The following is a 20,641-nucleotide window of genomic DNA, read 5'->3' on the forward strand; positions in this document are numbered from 1 at the left end:
ATGTACTATTTGCCCAGATCTGCACAACATAAGCATCTTCATGCATTACTGGAAGTTGACATGCAAGTCAGCAACAATTAGGAAGGCAAACAATATAATGACCTTTATTCCAAGAGGGTTTGAGCACAAGAGATGTCCCTGGTGCATAAAGATCTGCTGAGGCAGTATCTGGAATATTGTGGAGAAACACAAGAACTGCAGGTGCTGGTATCTTGAGGTAAGAAAGAAAAGCTGGAGGGATTCAGCGGGTCAGGCAGCATCCATGGAGATAAATGGACAGTCAATGACTTGGGTTGGGATCCCCTTTTGAGACAAGATGAAGGACCCTAGTTTAGAGAAAGGATTGCAACCCAAAATATTGACTGGATATTTCCTGTTGTGGAAGCTGCCTAAGTCACTGAATCCTTCCTGCTTTTCTTTGTTTGCTCTAGCTCACACATGTCAAACTCAGGCCCGCGGGCCAAATTTGGCCGGTGATATAGTTATATTTGGCCCACAAGATCATATCAAATATGTATTAGAGCTGGCCCACTGGCCGCCGCGCCAGTATAGCGCATGCACAGCTAATACTACAAATCCCAGAATGCTTTGCAAATGCGTTGGCGCCGGCCCGTCAGCCCGCTAATCGCCCCCACTTTCATTAGCATCTGTGACCTGTCGCCCAACTCACATGTAATAAACCCCTAACGGAAAATGGCCAAATGAAAGACAGAAAACAGGGCCTTTCAACACAGGTGGGAGGCAGACTTTATGTTCATCATTTTAAAAGACAAACCTGTTTGTCATTGAAGCAAGTTGTTTTTTTTTTGACTTGTTGGCTTGTGGAAAAAAATACATTTAAAAGGAGCTTAAAGGCTATAGAGAAATATTATTTATTGAATATTTTATTTCTCATTTGTTAATGCTTCTTCTGGAAAGAGTTTAACCAAAACTATTATTAAACATTTATTTTAATAAGAAAAAGTTTGACATTACATATGTTGAAAGAAGACAAAAAATGCAGATGTTGTTGAAAATTTTCAATAAATATTTAGTTTGGCCCACGACTTAGTCCAAGTTTTTAATTTTGGCCCTCTGTAAATTTGAGTTTGACACCCCTGCTCTAGCTTGTAGAGTCTAGAATGTATGTCCAGCTCTGGTATCTCCACCTAAGGGAAGATGCACCTGAAATAGCATGAGTGCAGCGTAGCTGGAAAACAAATATATCTGTATCTGTAATTGGTGGATTCTGAAAAAAAAACAAATGCTCAGCCAGTCGCATAACATCAGTAGGAAGAAAAACAAGTAGCATTTCAGGTTGAAGATCCTTCACCAGAACTAGGACAGAGAGAAAACAAGTTTGGCTTCAGTGATCGAGAAGGTGGGGGAAGGCAATGGTACATCAAAGGGAATGTCTCTCATCAGGTAAAACAATGAGCCACTGAATGGACAATAAGCCTCTGTTTTTATTACAATCACAGCATCTGCAAACTATTGTGTTTCACTCAATAAGCTCCTTTGTATAGGTAAAGTGGTGTTGATGTGGCAGAGTCTACATGATCTATTTTTTTCTTTGGCTTGGCTTCGCGGACGAAGATTTATGGAGGGGGTAAAAGTCCACGTCAGCTACAGGCTCGTTTGTGGCTGACAAGTCCGATGCGGGACAGGCAGACACGGTTGCAGCGGCTGCAGGGGAAAATTGGTTGGTTGGGGTTGGGTGTTGGGTTTTTCCTCCTTTGCCTTTTGTCAGTGAGGTGGGCTCTGCGGTCTTCTTCAAAGGAGGTTGCTGCCCGCCAAACTGTGAGGCGCCAAGATGCACGGTTTGAGGCGATATCAGCCCACTGGCGGTGGTCAATGTGGCAGGCACCAAGAGATTCCTTTAGGCAGTCCTTGTACCTTTTCTTTGGTGCACCTCTGTCACGGTGACCATGATCTAGCCTATTGGGATATGCTGAGCAGGCTAGGACGTAAAGACCAAAAGGAGAGAGGAATGACAAACACAAATGGCCAGTTTGGATACAAGCAGGAAGAAATAATAATCTGAAATGGGAGAATTTGCCATTGCAACCTGCAGGCTGCAGTGAGCCCAGATGAAAAATCGAGTATTATTCCTCAAGCTTACATGAGGTTTCATTGAAACAGTGCAGGAGGCCACAGGCAGTGGGGACCAGAGTGGGAGTGGGTTAGTGAATTGAAATGGGAGGCAACTAGATGACCATGGTGACCTCAAACTGAATGTGTTGGAAGTTCAGCTATTCACTAATGATGTTGTAATAACAACTCCAATGGCCCAAACAAATGAATGCTGTGGCTCGAAAGAGCCAATCGGATGCTGAGGATTTTTTTTGGTGAGTGAATCACTTCTTTTAAAACTCAAAATCTTTTCACAACTTACAGTTACAAGTCAGCAGTTGAGAAATCCTTCCCATTTCTGTAGCTAAATACAACTCCAATCCTATTCAAGAAAGCTTAACACTATATATTTATTCCCATCATCTCCAATATGGTCTTTCTGCCTCCAGCTTCATCAGTGATGCACTGCCACAATTTACCAATGTTTCTCTGATAATGTGACACCTGGAAGGTCAAGGCTAATACTGAACAATGAAGATTTTGCTTTCTGAGCACTTTTCCTGTCATATTTTAAATCTATTTCAAACATACAAAACCATGAATTGCAACATGTCATCAAAAATTAATTTTCTGCATTCATATTTGGACTTCTTCCCTGCTGATCTCGGTGCAGTTAATGACGAACATGGTGAAAGGTTTCACTAGGACATTGCAATCATGGAAAAGTGGTATCAGGGTAAATGGAATCCATCAATGCTGGCTGACAATTGTAAGACACTGACATGAGAAGCATCAGATGCTGAGTACAAATTCAAATCAGTGGCCAAACATTTTTCAGTCAGTTGAACGAAAGCAACGTGTCAGCATCATTATGTGATTAAACATGCTAAATTGAGTAAAAGTTCATTAACGTTTCTCCAACTTCCTATGTGACACTGCAATTCTGAAATTATCTTTGTATTCACACTGAAATTGTCTACCATAATCCACTATTATTTTTCAGTTATTGTCCAGTTGTAACCATTCATTAACAGATTAGAGTCACAGAACCACTGGTGACATTCCCTTTGCAGTGTGGATTGTGGAGGGTCATGAGACCTCTCCATCTAAAACCTGGTGGGAGTGTGAATTGTGAAGGGTAATGTGGCCTCTCTGTTTGGAATCTGTGGGAATGTGGATTGTGGAGGGTCACATGACCTCTCCATCTGGAATCTAGTCAGAAGTTGCATCACCTGCCGATCAAGGTTGGACTCTGCATCAATGGATGCACACCTGACCACTGGCCCTTTAATCACCTAGTGATTACCTGGGCTGGACCCTTCAGCTTACTGTTCTACAAAGTCCACCACATGCAGTAGCTCTTCCTCTTTTCTTTTCAGTACTGAGATGAACCCTGCTCCACTACAGGTCGCGTATCTTGGACAACACTGGAGGAGTCATTGCTAAGATGTGTATTACATAGAGATTGGGACTGTTAGATAGCATTGGAGCTGAACCCACATTAGACAAGAAACAGTGGGTAATGTATTGTCATCCTTGATTGTTATAAATCTGTACACAGTTGCTAGTATCAGTAGTGTTAAATCCAATGTGACCAGGTTGTACGGTGCTTGTATGAGTGCAAGTAGTTGCTAGTATCGGTAGTGTTAAATATGATGTGACTAATTATACTGTGTTTTATGATTTAGAGTTCTTCTATGTGTCCAGACTCGTTGCCCTTTGAACCCTTCAAACTTTTCCCTTTGCATACAACACCCTCCAAATTCACATGCATTCTTGCCTTGGAAATATATCAATGTTCCTTCAAAAGCAAAAGTTTTATGTTCCTGTTAGGTTAAAAGGAGGGGCAAAAGGTTTGAGAGAGCCGTGGTTTTCAAGGAATATTGGAAACTTGGTTTGAAGAAAAAGGGAGGCGTACATTAGATATAAGAAGCATGGAGTTAAGGAGATGTTTGAAAGATACATTGAATGTAAGAGGAATCTTAAGAGAGGAATTAGGAAAGCTAAAAGGTACGAGGAAACTATGGCAAGCAGGGTGAAAACTAATCCAAAAGAGTTCTACAAATATGTTAATGGTAAGAGGAAAGCTAGAGAATCAGAGCGGAAAACTGTATGTGGAGCCTAGAGAAATGGGGGAGATATTGAACAGTTTCTTTTCTTCGGTATTCACTAAGGAGAAGGATATTGGGAGATGTGAGATAAAAAAGCAAATTGGGTAAATATGGGGAATATAGAGATTACAAAAGGTGTAGTTTTAAGGCTTTTGAAGAATATAAAGGTGGATAAGTCTCCGGGACCAGACGGGATCTTCCCCAGGACATTGAGAGAAGTGAAGGAGGAAATAGCAGAGGATCTGGTGGTAATTTTCCAAATGTCATTAGATATGGGGACAGTGCCGGAGGATTGGCGCATTGCGCATGTGATTCCGTTATTTAAAAAGGGTTCAAGGAGGAAGCCTGGCAACTATCGACCTGTAAGTTTGACGTCTGTGGTAGGTAAATTAATGGAGAAAATTCTTAGAGATAGTACTTATAAACATCTGGATAGACAGGGTCTGATCAGGAGCACTCAACATGGATTTGTGGGAGGAAGGTCATGTTTGACCAATCTGCTTGAATTTTTTGAAGAGGTGACTAGGAATGTGGATGAGGGTAGCGCAGTGGATGTTGTCTATATGGACTTCAGTAAGGCCTTCGATAAGGTACCACATGGAAGGTTAGTTAGGAAGGTGCAGTCTTTAGGTATAAATTTTGAGATAGTCAAATGGATTGAACATTGGCTGAAAGGGAGAGGCCAGAGAGTGGTAGTGGATAATTGTCTGTCAGGTTGGAGGCCGGTGACCAGTGATGTGCCTCAAGGATCTGTATTGGGCCCATTGTTGTTCGTTATATACATTAATGATCTAGATGATGGGGTGGTGAATTGGATTAGTAAATATGCAGACGATACTAAGATAGGTGGAATAGTGGATAATGAAGAAGGTTTTCAAGGATTGCAGAGGGATTTGGGCTGCTTAGAAAAGTGGGCTGAAAAATGGCAGATGGAATTTAATGCTGATAAGTGTGAGGTGCTTCATTTTGGTAAGAAGAATCAGAATAGGACATACGTGGTAAATGGGAGAGCATTGATGAATACAGAAGAGCAGAAAGATTTAGGAGTAACGTTACATCGTTCCCTGAAGGTAGAAACTCACGTGAATAGGGTGGTGAAGAAGGCTTTTAGTATGCTGGCCTTTATCAATCATTGTATGGAATATAGGAGTTGGGAGGTGATGTTGAGATTGTATAAGACGTTGGTGCAGCCTAATTTGGAGTTCTGTGTGCAGTTCTGGTCGCCTAATTATAGGAAGGATATAAACAGAGTGGAGAGAGTGCAGAGAAGGTTTACCAGAATGTTACCAGAATATAGGGAGAGATTGGACAGATTAGGTCTTTATTCTTTGGAGCGTAGAAGGTTGAGAGGGGATTTGATAGAAGTATTTAAGATTATGAAAGGGATAGACAGAGTGGATGTGGATAGACTATTTCCGTTAAGAGGAGGAAAGATTAAAACAAGAGGACATGAGTTAAGAATTAAGGGGCAGAGGTTTAGAGGTAACATGAGGGGGAACTTCTTTACTCAGAGAGTGGTAGCCGTGTGGAATGATCTTCCGGGAGAAATAGTGGCGGCGGAGTCAATTGTATTATTTAAGAAAAGGTTGGACAGGTATATGGATGAGAAGAAGATGGAGGGTTATGGGCATTGTGCAGGGAGGTGGGACTAGAAAGGGCCTAATGGCCTGTTTCCATGCTGTAATTGTTATGTTATGTTAACAAGGGTAGAATCAAGAAAGCAACTCACCATCACCTTCTGAAGCAATGGGCCATAAATGCTGATATTGGAAAAGATGCATGCCCATGTGTAATACATTTTAAGGATTCAATAGAATGTAGATATCAAGTGCCGTCCATTAAGATTACGACACCATGATCCAAGATAAGAGAGTATATTTAACCAAAGCTAATTCATTGCTCCAATGTTACAAAAGGTCTAATTAGAAGGGAGAAAATAGCATACAAGACGAATCTTGCAATGAATATAAAAACTGTATCCAAAAGCTTCTGTAGTTATATAAAGAGAATGGTTAAAGCAAATGTAGTTCCCTTGCAGTCATAATGAAAATGAGAAATTAGGAACTAGCTGACCAATTAAATAGATTCTTTACTTTGGTCTTCACTAAGGAAGAACACAAAACATTTCAGGAATACTTAGGATCTGAGGGACTAGAATGGCAGAGGAATTGACAGACATTGAAATCAGTTGAGAAATTGTTTGGTAAATTGATAGCTTTGAACGTCAGTAAATCCCCAGGGCCTGAGAGTCTGCATCCAGAGTGTTTAAAATAGGTACCCTGGAGATAGTGGATGCATTAGTGATTATTTTCCAACCTTCTCTACACTCTAGTTCAGTTCCTTTGGATTGGATGGTTTATAATGTGACACTGCATTTTTAAATATGCATGGAAAGAGAAATCAGAGAAATATAGCCAAGTTAGCCTGACTTCAGTCGTGGGTAAAATGCTGGAGTCAATTATTAAAGATGTCATTGCTGCACATTTGGAGATGAGCAACAAGATTTGTCCAAGTCAGCACAGATTTGTGAAAAGGAAATCACACGAGAAAACTTTTAGAGTATTTTGAGGATGATGAGATAGTTAATGCAGTGCATTTGGGTTTCCAATGGGCTTTTGATGAGATTGGTGTGCAAAAGTAAAACATTATATGGCAGATAAAGTACTGATGTGAGCAGAAAACTAATTGACAGGGAGGAAGTGGAAAGTGTTGATAAGTGGGTCCTTTTCAGATTGGCAAGTAGTTACTAGTGGGATACCGCAGTCATTTACAAAATATATATTGATAATCTAAATGAAAGAATTGATGACACAACCCCGAGTAGCAGTTAGAGCTGAGTGGAAGATTCAAAGACTCTACAGGGTGACTTGGACAGATCAGAATGGTCAAACCACACAATGTAGATAAATGTGAAGTTATCTATCTTGGTGGTAATAATAGCAAGGAAGATTATTATTTGAATGGTGAAAGATTAGGAAATGAGCTGCAATGAGACTTTGGGATTACTGTGCATCAGTCATTGAAGGTAGGAATGCAGGTACAGTAGGCAGTAAAGAAAGCAAATAGCATGTTGGCCATTATTTCAGTAGGATTTGAATATAGCAGCAGAGAGATCTTGGTGCCATTGTATAGGGCTTTGGTGAGGCCATGCCTTGAACATTGTATAGTTTTGGTCTCCCAATCTGAGGAAAGACATTCTTTTTAAAAAAATATTTTATTTATGATTTTCCAAACTTAAAGTTATCAACATTATTAGTGTCAATGTTTAACAATATCAACATTGTATAAAAGTGATAATTGTAAAGTATAGGCAAAGTTTTCTGCAGAGTTCAAGCTCTTCTCATTCCCCTTCCGCTCCACCCCCTTATCCTCAACGCTTAACTAACCACAATTACACACAATATTCAAGACATTCACAACAAAGGTATAAGACATATATCAGAGTTTTATGGGTTTGTCACAACGCAGCGGCCAGTGCTCAGGCTGTTTTCCTCTCTTGACGTTTCCTGGTTGGGATGGGACAGAACACCCACCCCACCCCCCCCCCCACCCAACCAATTGAGGGATAGACTGGGAAGGTAAGGTGTCGAGGCATGATGACCTACACTATTTTGTGCTCCTATGGAATTTAAGTATGGTTGTCAAATTTTCAAAAAAGTGTTCAACTTTTTCTTAAGTTGTAAGTAATTTTCTCCAGGGGAAGACATTCTTGTGATTGAGGGAGTGCCATGAATGTTCACCATACTGATTCTGGGATGGCAGGACTGATCTATGAAGAAAGACTGGATAGGTTATGTTCATTGCAATTTAGAAGAATGGGAATCTCACTGAGATGCAGAAAATTCTAATAGGACTAGATAGGTTAGATACAGGAAAAATGTTGCTGATGTTGAGAAAGTCCAGGACATGTCATCATAGTCTACAGTTGAGACGTAACCCATTTAAGACTGAGATGAAGATAATCTTTTTTCAGAGAGTTGTGAACTTTTAAAAATCCCAAGCACAGGAAGTTGTTGAGGCTAATTAGTTATATATATTCAAAAGAGAGTTGATGTGGCCCTATCAAGGAATATGGATATAAAGCAAAGGGTACTGAAATAGTATGATCAGCACTGATGATATTGAATAGTGGAGAAGGCTTGTAAGGCTCTCCTGCCCTATATTCTGTATTTCTATGTTCGATACTCATTATAACCACACAAGTGAAATGTTGTGTTCCCATTTAGTTCAATGAGCTTAAGCATGGAATACACAAACTAAAGATAATTATTAGTTTTCACAACAGACCCATTATAAAGAAAATGTATATGGTGAAGGCAGGGGTATAATGATTGCTTTGGTGACCCTCCATAAAGAGAAAGAGTGAATGAACAAAAGAAAGGCTTCCTTGTTCACGTTCTTGCTGACATTGCACCTTTACATGGTGCGTTTCTTGTAATTACATTGTAAAGCCTGTTTACATTCACAAACTCCCTTTGGGCAGAGTGCTTTGAAGATCCATGTAACCAATACAATTGTCCAAAAAATGAGCAAATTTGTCACCATCTTAAGAAACAGGGAGTTGAAAGTGAGAAATAACTCATTAAAAAATGATGTCATCTTGTTTGGATATAAAAGAGGGCTATCAGTCCTGTAAAGTTATCTGGAAATTGTCAAAACAGTGTAATGAAGGTCTGTAATATACTGGGCCAGCACGGGATGCTTTCAGCTCAAAATAGCAGCATTAGCTTGAATAAGAAGAATAAGGCTGCTCCATTTGGTGTCTTGCCAATAGTTAGCCCTCAATCAGGAACAAACAGATTATCTGGTGATAATTATGTTGCTGCATGCAGGGCTTTGCTCTGCACAACTGGATTTTCCTTATTTTCTATTGCAACAATGAGAATATTTCAAATGTAAATGTAAAGTATTGTGAGACATTCTAAGATATTGAATGTTGCAGCATAACTGCCAAGTTCTTACGTTTTACTCTTTATTTGACTTCTGCAGGAAATATTAAAGTAGATTACTCTGAATCAATAAGGCAAAAGTGAGCAGGACTAAACACTGAATTTAATCTGTTCAATATCAGATTTAAGATTACACTGTGAGGAAGTGTTTGATTGCCTACCATTGGGCTTTTCTCTTGATGGGTGTTCAGCCAAATATACAAGTTTACGTGGATTGAAAATTGAAAAATTCTATTGAAAATATGTAGCATATACTACAGATCAAGCTTGACTTTGTTGCTAGTGTGGCAGCCTTCCGGAAGTATTTTCAAAAAGGACACACCCAAGATGCTAACCTTTCTTCAGCAGAGGGTTTTTTTTTTTTAAAATGATTTAACTTAACTTGTTTCTGTGAGATTATTTTCTTTTAATTACTTTGGTCGCAAAATTTAGAATGTACCCAAACTTTTGTCTTCCTCCAGTTTTCCATTCTTTCTTGCAAATTATGAATCATGCTGGATCTACATCAACAAGTTTTCAGCAATGTTAGGCCCGTATTTCTCAGCCTGTGGTCTGTGGACAACCGGTCATTCATGTGTTAGTTCGAAGTAGTCCATGGTGATGAGACAAGTATTACTGGGATAATAAACATCAGCATTATATTAAACCAAGATTGTAAATCTGATGACCAGAGAAATTAAAATTCTCAATTAAGAAATCCCATCAGTGGTCTGGGAAGGGGGTCGAGCTCACCAATCAACTCTCCACCCTCCCTGCTCCACCCCACTCCTGCACCCATTCATGATCTCTTATTTGTCCATAGTAAATAAATTCTTCAGGTGACTTTGAGTGAAAGGTTGAGAACCATTGTGTTACACCATTGCATAATATGTTAAACACCATGTAGGAATTTAACCACACTTTTGCACAATGGTACTCCATTTGGCATTTGCACAGTGTTGTTGAAGTAGGATTCACCAGCATGAGATAAAAGTAGAATCAGCAGGTATTACAGAATAGTGCCAACATAAACAGGCCTTTCGGCCCTCGACGCCTGTGTGGACCATAATTTAAATTGCACTCATCTGTTCTGACTGCACTTGGTCCATATTGATTCATTCTCTTCCTGTTGATATGCCTATCTAAATTATTCTTAAACATTGCTTTCACTTCTACTTCCAGGTACTATCACCCTGAGTAAAAAAAAAACTTGCCTGTAAACATTCTGCCTCTTAACTTAAAGCTATGCTCTCTAATATTTAACATTCCACCCTAGGAAATGGAGTGACTATCTCCTCCACCTATGCTTTTCATTATTTTATATTCTTCTATCGAATTGCTCCTCAGCCTCTGATGTTCCAAAGAAAAATTATCATTTATTAAAAAAGTTCAATTAATTAATTTATTATTTAATTATTAGTTGGACACCATCTTATTTTCTAGTTGAATGGTTCTACGAAGAAGGAACAATTAGAAAATCTCGCATTTTTTAAAATCTCTAAAAATACAGATGGAGTGAGGCGACACAAGTCTCTGCATAATGAATGGGTAATGAGAAAATTAAAAGACAGGAAAAAGAAACATCAGTAAAAATTAGCTCTTTAAGAGTAGCTCCTACAAGATTCATGATTGTTGTGAGTGAGAAAACAGATTCAATGGGTCTCAAAGGCCAAGACTCTGATCACAGTCAAGTAGTAAATGATTTTATTAACAAAAGATGAACGTGGGGAAAATGGTGACAGCAATAACACATATGTGCACAATTTATAGATGAGCATGGGGAAAACAATTGATCTGGGAATAAAACACATATGTGCAAAATTTATAGAAGACAAGTGTGAGAAAATCGCAATGGGGATAAAATACATACAACAAACTGGGTACATACAATCAAGGAAAAAAACAATACGATGCCCACCACCCCTTGACTCAGTGTAGACAGAGCTCTATGCTACTAGGGACACTAACTAAAACACTGCCAACCCTCTAACAGTGCACATCTCACCAATGATTTCTCCAGCACTGTTCCACAAGACTTGGCCTGGAGTGAAGCAAGATGGTCCCTTGAAATGGCAAAATGGGAGAGCCAAGCACACCTGGCACCCTTTACAGTGCTGGAGGGCTGGGGGTCCAACCCAGGACATTTATAGGGTCACAATGGCTCAGTGCCAGCAAGACTGTCAATTACAAAAGCCAAGTACAAAAGTACTTAAATTAGCCAATGCAAGGGTGTGCACTAATTAGTAGCCAGAGTCCAACTTTGATTGAAAGGGGAGGTGACTTCCAAATAAGTTTCAGACAAGGGAGGACACATGACCACCCACAATACACACATTTCAGATAGGCAGGGAGGCCATGTTTCCTCCAGACTTAACAATGATAAATAGCTAATTAGCCCAAAAAGCTGAAAGATTTTCTCTGGCCCCAATCAGAGAGTTTATCATGATTCTTTTAAAAATCTTTACTATTTTAAAAATATTTTATATAATCTAAGAACAATAAAATACTAAATTTCAATGAAGCATTAACACATACACCATGGTTGAAGAGGACATTGCTGATTTCATAATTTGAGGTTGAAGAACATAAGAATTTTAAAGATCTTTTAATGTGGCTTGAGTTCACTATAGAGAATTTGATAAAGAGCATTTAACATGATAGTGTTCACAAAAAGAATGTCTTCAATAATAATAGCCCAATTACAATTATATTAAACATGCTATGTTACCCATAATAAATTAGAGTGAATGTGACAAGACTTGATCCCTGAAGATCTAATTTGACGGAAGCTCGGGATGATGGTCACAAATCAGCAAAGGGCTGTTACATGACACAAGATAAATGAGTTGTTGTAAATTCAGTCTTTTCCCAGTGGATCTCGGTCCATAGTACAAGCACTTGGCATTTTTGCAAGGAAGATTAAGCTTGTTAACTCTCTTAAAATTCTTCATTTTTTTACCAGAAATATGCAGGGATGTCCCAAGTATAAATTAATTTCTACAGTACATACTAACCCAATACTAGGAAAAGCATTTCCATCATGAGGTCCTGGATTAGCAATATAAGTTTTCAAGGAGTTGTGCCAGATACAAGCTTAACTTTTAAACTTTGAATCTTAGGTACAATGAACGGAAGTGCAAGAGTGGAAGAAAGTCATCATAGACTGATGAGGGAAGAATAATAAATATATAATAAACACAAAGCACCAGATCCAGTTTATTAATGTAGCATTTATATGGCACCCTTGATATCTGGTACTTTAGAAAGCATCTTCAGTCATTAGCCAAAAAGTTATGTTATCAGTTGTTTTCCGTCTCACAGACATCATTTGTTTAAGGAGATCACAGTGGTTTGGAGCTCAGTGAAGTAATAATTACATTTACTCAGATTTAGACAAAAAAAAGAATTTAAGCAGATCTACACTAAAAGTAGCAACTGCCATGTAAGGTGGATCTCCTAAAGAGACATAAGACCCAGAGGGGACGAAAACAACATCCATGACTCCATTGTCCTCGGCATTCAAGAAGCAAAGCAATCAACTGTACCAAGTCAACCCAACAGGTAGAGGGTGTAAAACATTTGAGAATCATTGCTAAAACTGAATTATTAAATCAAATATCTAGATTTCTAATGGATACATTTCATCCTCAAAATTATTCAATGCTTGTCATTTCTCCTTTGAGCTCTATAAAGGTTAAGTTTGTGTGCTTAAAAATGAATGGCAGTTAAGTAAAATCAAGATGATGCTGTTATTTCAGAATATTTGTCCTGCCTTTCCAAGCTCAGGTCATTATACTTGTTTTAAGCTTTAAACCAACGTGCACTATTTAAAATATTAGCAATTTGGAACATCGCATAAAGAGATAGAAATGGTGGTTCATCGTTATGTTGGGTAATTTCTTTAATCATTTGACAAGAAGTTAATTCACATTATCAACCAGTAATATAACTTCATCAGGTTACTGTGAAAATGGTGTGAGCCATCTAAGTTGAGATATTTAATAAATCATTTTTTTGTAAAACACTGAGCCCCCAGACAGGAAGTTATGATGAACGGGTTTTTAATTCTCCTGGGTCTTTTTCTTTTAAAGATACATTAGAAGGATTGTACATTTATCAACCATCACATTCCTATCATATTTTACCATTTTGCATGCCAATCATGTGGTCTAGCTGAATATTATCAACTAATTCTGAATAATGCTGACAGTTGTATACTGAAAACAGTATATCACACCCACCTATCAGAAACCAAATACATTCTTTTTACAAAGAACCACTGCTGTCTGCAAAGAGAGACAGATTCAGATTCTGGTCATTCTAATGAGTGGATAATACTTTATCTCTCCTTTAAGTTCATTGCAAACTAAAGTTTACTTGGTTATAATTTGTAAATTATTACACATTTACCATGAGGATTTCAGAGAGCTGTAAAAAAAAAAGACACAAACTATCTAGCAATGCACTTTTAGAAAAATACTTCATTACTGTGCAGAATCTTACACCAACGCTAGAAGTCCTGTCCCTCACTCATCAAAATGACACTTTGTGTCCCTGTTAACATTTAAAACACCAACATTCTGTACATTTCCAATTATCTGAAAACCACAACCGAAATTCTCAGTAATCTGAAATTACGAAAGTTGAAAAAAGTGATCTTTTGTATTATTTATGCATTTATCTTATTTTGTAAGCAGAGATCATGCTTTTTTTAATATAAGAATTAAACAGTATTTCATGCTTGAAAAATCTTCTTGTTGTTTATTAACTGATACAGTATTCTGTTGATGCTACTGAGCTGCTTAAAGCAATTTCTCTGTTATCCAGAAAATCTGGTTAACCAAAAAACATCCGGAGCCAAGCATTTCAGATAATCCGAATGAGATTGTTGAATCTTCAGGTTACCAATCGACCACTCTTTAATTGGTTTCAGTGCATTCTCAGTTGAGGCATCAAATAATGAGGTATGTGGAAACTCTTTAATGTAATCAAGGACATCTCGCCCGATGGTTCTAATTGTTCTTGCCCACATACCTATTAAATTTTTATTCAAAAGACCACACCTTCTCTCAATAAGGAAGATAATTGATTCTAATTGTGAAACAGGCATTTATAAGTCATTCATGGGTTCAGCAAATTTCCTCATTAAGGGCAAAACCACCTGCATCATTAATTAGAATTATTTTACTTTAATTTCAATTGAATCTAGAGTATTCAGAAATAAAATTAAGGTTGGCTAATTGTATTGTACCACAAAGTTCCTGTGCATATTAGAATATGATCAAATGATAGAATTCCAGGACTATTGAACTATTAATTACTCCTATGAATAGGTTTTATTGTATCAAATTTTATATCACAATAAAATCAAGATAAGTATTTGATTGAAACACTTCAAATTGTCACAATAAACCTTCACATGATATTCAGGCACAACTGAAGATTTTCACATTTAATCAAACTCTACGCTTCAAAGTAGAAGTCCAATTTTTGATATTTGTTTACTCACATGTTCTTTTTTTGATCTTTTGGGTTTATTTCCCACCATTATTTATCTGACTTTTTTTAAACCATCACAATCCCAAGCCCCACTTTTAAATTCAAAACTTAATTTCTAGGTTGGATGGATAATAAAAGGTCTCCAGTGTATTTAACATTAATTTTCATAACCTTTATTTGTTCAACTTTGTGACAGGATTCCAACATGCCAAATAAAGAATTATAATTTTCAATTTTAAAAATTACCTTTCATTTTCACATTAACAGAAGGAAAATAATTAATTTAATTGCATTAGCTTATGGGACAGAGTTGTATCATTCCAATGTGTTACATGTGTATGTTAACAGGCTGCACAACCCAATTAAATAAAACACTATTCAATCATAGACTGTTGTTCCAATGTGTTGGGAACATTTGTAGAATGCTGATCCAAATCATTTGCCTAGTTAAATATCTGCATTCCAATGCCAGAGAAAAGCTTAACAAATTAATGATATTTTGGTAGCATTTACCTGATTCGTGTAGGTAATTTTATGATGTCATTTGTTGCATAATTGTTTGGCAGCTGATGTAGTTGCTTTTCACCAACTTTGCCAGTTTCTACGCTATTTGAAAGGAACATAGGAACAGGATTAGGCTATTCAGCCCCGAGCCCATTCCGCCATTCAATGAAATCACTGTTAATCAATAGAAATATGCATCTTTAAAAATGAATTTTTTTTTTCCATCTTGTGATATTCAACGGTTTCTTGGATATGGCTTGCATGTTTATCCATAATGATTAATCTTTACATATCAACAAGGGGACTGCGCTCTTCAGTTTCTTCTATTCCACTTAAATATCTTATCAAGCAATTGATAACAACTCTTTCCAAAATGCCCAAAGCACATTAAATCAAATTCTTTTAATTTTTCATTGTGAAGAGAAAAACTACCCTTCTGGTTAATAAATTTATTTTCAAGTAAAAACAGTGGAAATGTACAAGAGAAAAAGAGCTACCATCTTGAATTAATCAAATGATGAGTACAGTATAACTTACTAATTTGTTAATTTTTGTATGACAATAACTACAGCTAACACCATTAGACTTATTTACATTCAGCTTGAGAAAGAAATTTAAAAATGACTTTTGTTTTTCAAAGACAATTTGTAAAATGCACATAAAGATATGAAATTGCAAAAAAGTAATGTTTAAAGGTCAAAACATTTTTCCAGTATATTACAATGCAGAGAAACAAGCTAAGAAAATATCAAAAGGAAAGTACAATCATACAAAGTTCATAAATTGGAGTGGGAGGGGTGAGAACTGTTACTGAAAGTATGATTTGTACAATTTTTACACTCCAGTTTGCTTTTTCTTCTGGATATTATTAAGAATTCACTGCCCTGTGTAAAGAGCAGCACAAGAAGCGAACAAATATTAAATGTATTGTAAAACACTCTGAGATTGGGAAAAGTGCTTTTGTGTTTGAATTCCCTGATCAATACGTTTTTAAGCAACCAGTAAAACTTGTATCAAATTGATCCAAGGTGGAGACGACGTCAACGATCCCAATATGAAGTGGCCTCCATGAATCCGTATTTCAGAGTAAATGGCTTGTCCTCAAACCACTTGACTAAGCGTCTGGCACTTATTCAATGTAAACATGGGCCAGTGCATTTGACTGTGACAAAGATTAATCCACCCAACGCCTGCACATATCATTATTCCGTTCCCTTGCGCTTTTTTCCCTCAAGTTCAGAGCAGGCGGTGTCTCTATTCTCCAAGTCTCTTTTAAATCACACAGTAAGCTTCCCTGGGCGTCTGTGTGCTTTGAAAACAAGGGAAGTGGGTTCTGAAGCAAATCCTCAGCTCCTTGTTGAAGATAAAGCACAATATCGGGTTGACCCCTGCCTGGGCAAATGTCATCCACACTGCAGCGGTCAGGTACACCTGGGGGATGGTACTTGCTTTGACAAAGACCCGCAGGTAACATGCGACAATATAAGGGGACCACAAGAGCAGGAAGAGCACGGTTATGATATAGAACATCCTGCCTATTCTCTTTTCCATTTTGAACTCATCCAAGACGAGCAGTCTCTTGTTCTGGTTGTGAGTGGTCTGCCTGATGCCCACCAGGGTAGGGGGCGTGGGTCCTCGGCCGAACCCCGCGATCCAGTTGGCGGCTGCCTGGCCCGTGGCGCCAGGCCCGTGAAACGTCCAGTTCTGACTGATGGCCGGGATCAACTGCGCGGGCTTCATCTTGCGGTGGTCGTACACGAAAAAGATCAGCTTGACGTAGACCATGTGCGTGGCGGCGATGATCACCGCCAGCATCAGCATGAAGCCCAGGGTGTCGTTGGCCTTCACGTAGCGGTGCTCGAAGATGCACTGCTCCTCCTCACGGATGAACTTGTAGGTGCCCACGTCGAAAACTGGCGGGAAGGCCATGGCGACCGACAGGGTCCAGACCATGCAGATGACGGCCACGCAAGTCCACACCGTCATTCGCTTGGAATAGAAGCGGTGGTGGGCGATGGCCATGTAGCGGGTGATGCTGATGCAGAACATCATGAAGGCGGCGTGGAAGCAGAAGAGGACGGCCGCGAAGGCGATGATCTTGCAGCTGAGCAAGCTGTAGGTCCACGCCGAGCCGCTGCTGATGGAGATCATGACGAACGGGAAGCAGAGCAGCGAGCGCACGATGTCGGCCAGGCAGAGGTCCAGCAGAAAGTAGTAGGGCGCCCGGTGCAAGCTCGGCTCTTTGAAGAGCAGGAAGGAGAGCAGCAGGTTGCCGGTCAGGCTGATGCAGATGATCAAGCCCAGGGAAGCCAGCTTGACGGCCGAGGCGGTGATGGCGTAATTCTGAAGAGAGCTGTTGGTCTCTTCGAGCTCGCTGGCGTTCGCCATCGAGACGAGCATGAGATCTTCACCGTCGGCAGCTCAATGTCTCCATTTCCATCGGAAAGGGCAGACCCCGCAAACCCCAAAGTTCCTTTTAATCCTCATTGTGCAACCACCATTGCGACGGGGAAGGGGTGGAAACGGGAATGGGGGAGGGGGAAGAGACTGGCGTCCTTAACCGAATGGGTTTTTGGGGTGTGTGTTTTTTGGTTTGTCATCCACCCTGAAGACCAATCAATTCTGAAATAGGAACAGGAGACATTTGTTTAACTGTCTGACTCGATGGGGAAAGCAACCTCGGGTCTCTTGTACCCCCCCCCCCCCCCCAGTCCACCAGCAGCCGCCGCCACCTCAAAGGACGTTGTCAAATGAGCGACATAACACCCGCAACACAATCCCCAGGCTAGGTAAAAAAGACTAATAAATATAATACCTCTTCTTCTCCAGCCGTAGCAGTGAGCTGAACTTCCGGTGAGTGCCAACAGAATGTCTTTTGGGGTAAAGTGAGCCTGCGCAGAAGGTGACAGCTTTTCCCCCCCCCCCCCTGCCTTTTAAAATATAGATGCATGTGTACAATCGCAATCCTTTTGTTTTGAGCAGGTTAAATCCTTTTACCCGCCATCAGGCCAGCTCGGGCTCCGAGCTTTCTCTTGCATGAAGAAAAATCCAGTCCTTCCTCTCCAACTGCGCAAGTTCCCTGCTGCACTGTCCAAGAATCTCATCCCCCACCTTCCCCTCCCCTACTCCCCCCGGCAAAACAGGCTCGGTCTTCCGTGCTGCTCTCTATTGCCGTACGTACCCCGGAGTGAGGGGCACTAGTTCGTCTTTATAAGCACGGGGACGACTGTCTTATTGTCTCCATATTTTTGACTCAATGTAAAACTATCCCTGGTTGACAGCACATTTCATTCGATCTTAGTTCCAATGGATTTAGGATGAGATCATTAAAAAGCCGACAGATTTGATCCTTTGTATTCAGTCTACTGTAAATCACAATCAGTCGTGCCTGAATTGCACAGATGAGTTTTTCCTCGCATTTTCTCTGCTGCCCATTTTCTATAGTAAACCATAATAATCTCGAATACGCATGTACACAGCAACAAATGTTCACTGTACGGGTGACAAAGATAGTTAATTGCAGTTAGAATGTCGTTACTCCTCTGCTTGTATTCAATTGTAAAAGGTGGGGTGAGAGAATGCTTCCAAAACAAAATAGGATCATTGTCAATTTTTTTTATGTTTTGTGTTCAATCTTTTGCGCAATTGGCACTGTGTCGGAGTACAAACGAATTATGCAACAAAGGACCCATTTTACACTGTGGCAACAAACACGTGCTTTTTAGGTTTTGCAGCAGAAACAAATGAATAGGACGATGGAAAATAAATACAAAACCTTTCTTTTCAATGCCAACTTGCAAGCAGCTGTGACACGGTTCTGCGTGTGGTCTCCCGTCATGTAGTTAATACACATGCACCCCCTATGGACACGTTCGCTATCGCTCTGATCCTGTCGGGAGGCGGGCTGGACACGTTCGCTATCGCTCTGATCCTGTCGGGAGGCGGGCTTCACAGGAAATTCCGAAAGATTTCCAGCCCATGTTTCATAGATGTGAAATATTTACCAATCAGGGTCCACTCCAACTATAATAATTGGTACTGAATGTAACACACCAAAATAGAACTGGGAAATGCCGTGACAGGCAGCATCGGCAGAGCGAGAAACAATTGGTGTTTCAATCAATGGAACTCGACGAAAGGTCAAACACAATAAGAATTGATCCATGACAATTAAATTAGAATCTGAAGAAATTGTTATTCTCTCATTCGCATTGATAATGGTGGGGGGGGGGGTGGTGATTGGGAATAATAATATATGTTAAAATGTAAATGATAGGTGAGCGTTCCACTTCATTTTAAATCTTGGGTTAAAGATACAAAGCGAGTCATGAAGACTTTCAACCCAGAGGTTCCCTAGATGTGTGAAAGGTGAGAATGGAATGATTCAGTGTCTCCAAAGAGGAATCCGATAGGTTCACTGGCGATTTTAAATTTAGATAGACAGCATGGTAACAAGCCCTTCCAGCCTACGATCCTGTGCCGCTCAATCCACCTACACTCCCACATACTTTGAAGGGTGGGGTGGGGGGGGGGGGAGCCCAGCCCACCCAGACAAGGGGAGAACATACAAACTCCTTACAGACAGTTCCGCATTCGAACCCGGGTCGCTGGCACTGCATTACACTAACCAAATAGAAAAAATATATATTTTTAAAATGGAACTGAAGGCAGCCTAATTTCCCTAAAGCCATGTGGTGCATTTATGCATTGTGCCACCAGAAATTACAGTAACTTGTTTTAATTGTAATTGAACAAATATGTTGATATTTTAAGATGTTCATAATTGGTTTGTGCTGGTCCAAAGTATATAATAATTATCTTCCCTTTAGAAAGAGATTCAATATTCCTTTATTGACGTGTAATAATACAGAAATATAATATTACACAAAATTTCCTTCTGCCTACTGTAAGGCATTTATTGCTCATTGTCCCCATCTGAGGTTTACAAAATATTGTTATTCTGATTCACAGGCATCGATGAATCATCTTGACGGAATTATTATATCAGCAGCTTGATCTAGGTCACCACTCCATTTGCTGCTGGTATTGCAGTTTCTTGAAATTCAGTTAAAATTAGGACAAATTCACCAAATTAGTGAACTGACCACCATGGGTTAACACAGATTTAATATAGGAACCAGATCAAAGTCATCTGAAGCAAAGTGAAAAGAGAGACCAAGAGTATCAATACAATCAGTCCTTGAAAATCTCACCTGCATTGCAAATCCATGGAAGACCTCATGTCTATGGTGCCTTGTGCATTCAGGTCACATTCTGCTGATTTCACCTATGAGAATCAATTTAGTTACTCTTGAAATTAAATCATGCTTAGTGTTCACCATCCTTAAACCAATGTGTTTGTATCCACAATATACATTTCCCTGGGTCAAAAGGCAGATAGAATTCAAAGTAGCTTCACACATGATGCAAGATAGTCAGCTGAATGGGATCTCATATGATTTGACTTCAATTCACTGAAATTCCAATCCTGAGGGGATAACCTCATGCAAAAATGATGCTAAGCTTTTGCATTGTGTAGTAATTTGA

At 39.4% G+C, this 20,641-nt stretch overlaps 1 protein-coding gene and 1 long non-coding RNA gene across 16 annotated transcripts in view; one reads left to right on the top strand and one right to left on the bottom strand.

The window, feature by feature from the left end:
• gpr27 (G protein-coupled receptor 27) overlaps positions 1-18,207 on the bottom strand; it is a 200,177-nt gene extending 181,970 nt beyond the window's left edge. For 14 of the 15 annotated variants that reach the window (XR_011357426.1, XR_011357421.1, XR_011357419.1 and 11 more), the window contains exons 1-2: positions 17,910-18,207; positions 15,104-17,716 (exon numbers count right to left, since the gene is read on the bottom strand). Coding sequence is in view for 1 of the 15 variants with exons in the window: in XM_069937032.1 (XP_069793133.1) it covers positions 16,367-17,494 (1,128 nt within the window). In the remaining 14 variants the exon portion in view is untranslated. Of the gene's footprint in view, positions 1-14,747; positions 17,717-17,909 lie in introns of those variants that run through there. The other variant, XM_069937032.1, reaches the window with a different exon arrangement.
• A 1,130-nt stretch (positions 18,208-19,337) lies between these two features.
• Positions 19,338-20,443, top strand: LOC138763231 (uncharacterized). Its single transcript, XR_011357427.1, has 2 exons — positions 19,338-19,462; positions 20,066-20,443. It is a non-coding gene; the product is annotated as an uncharacterized lncRNA (long non-coding RNA).
• Positions 20,444-20,641: the final 198 nt, after the last annotated feature.

This window comes from Narcine bancroftii, chromosome 5 (genome assembly GCF_036971445.1).
Source record: "Narcine bancroftii isolate sNarBan1 chromosome 5, sNarBan1.hap1, whole genome shotgun sequence".
In the NCBI taxonomy this organism is placed as follows: Eukaryota; Metazoa; Chordata; class Chondrichthyes; order Torpediniformes; family Narcinidae; genus Narcine; species Narcine bancroftii.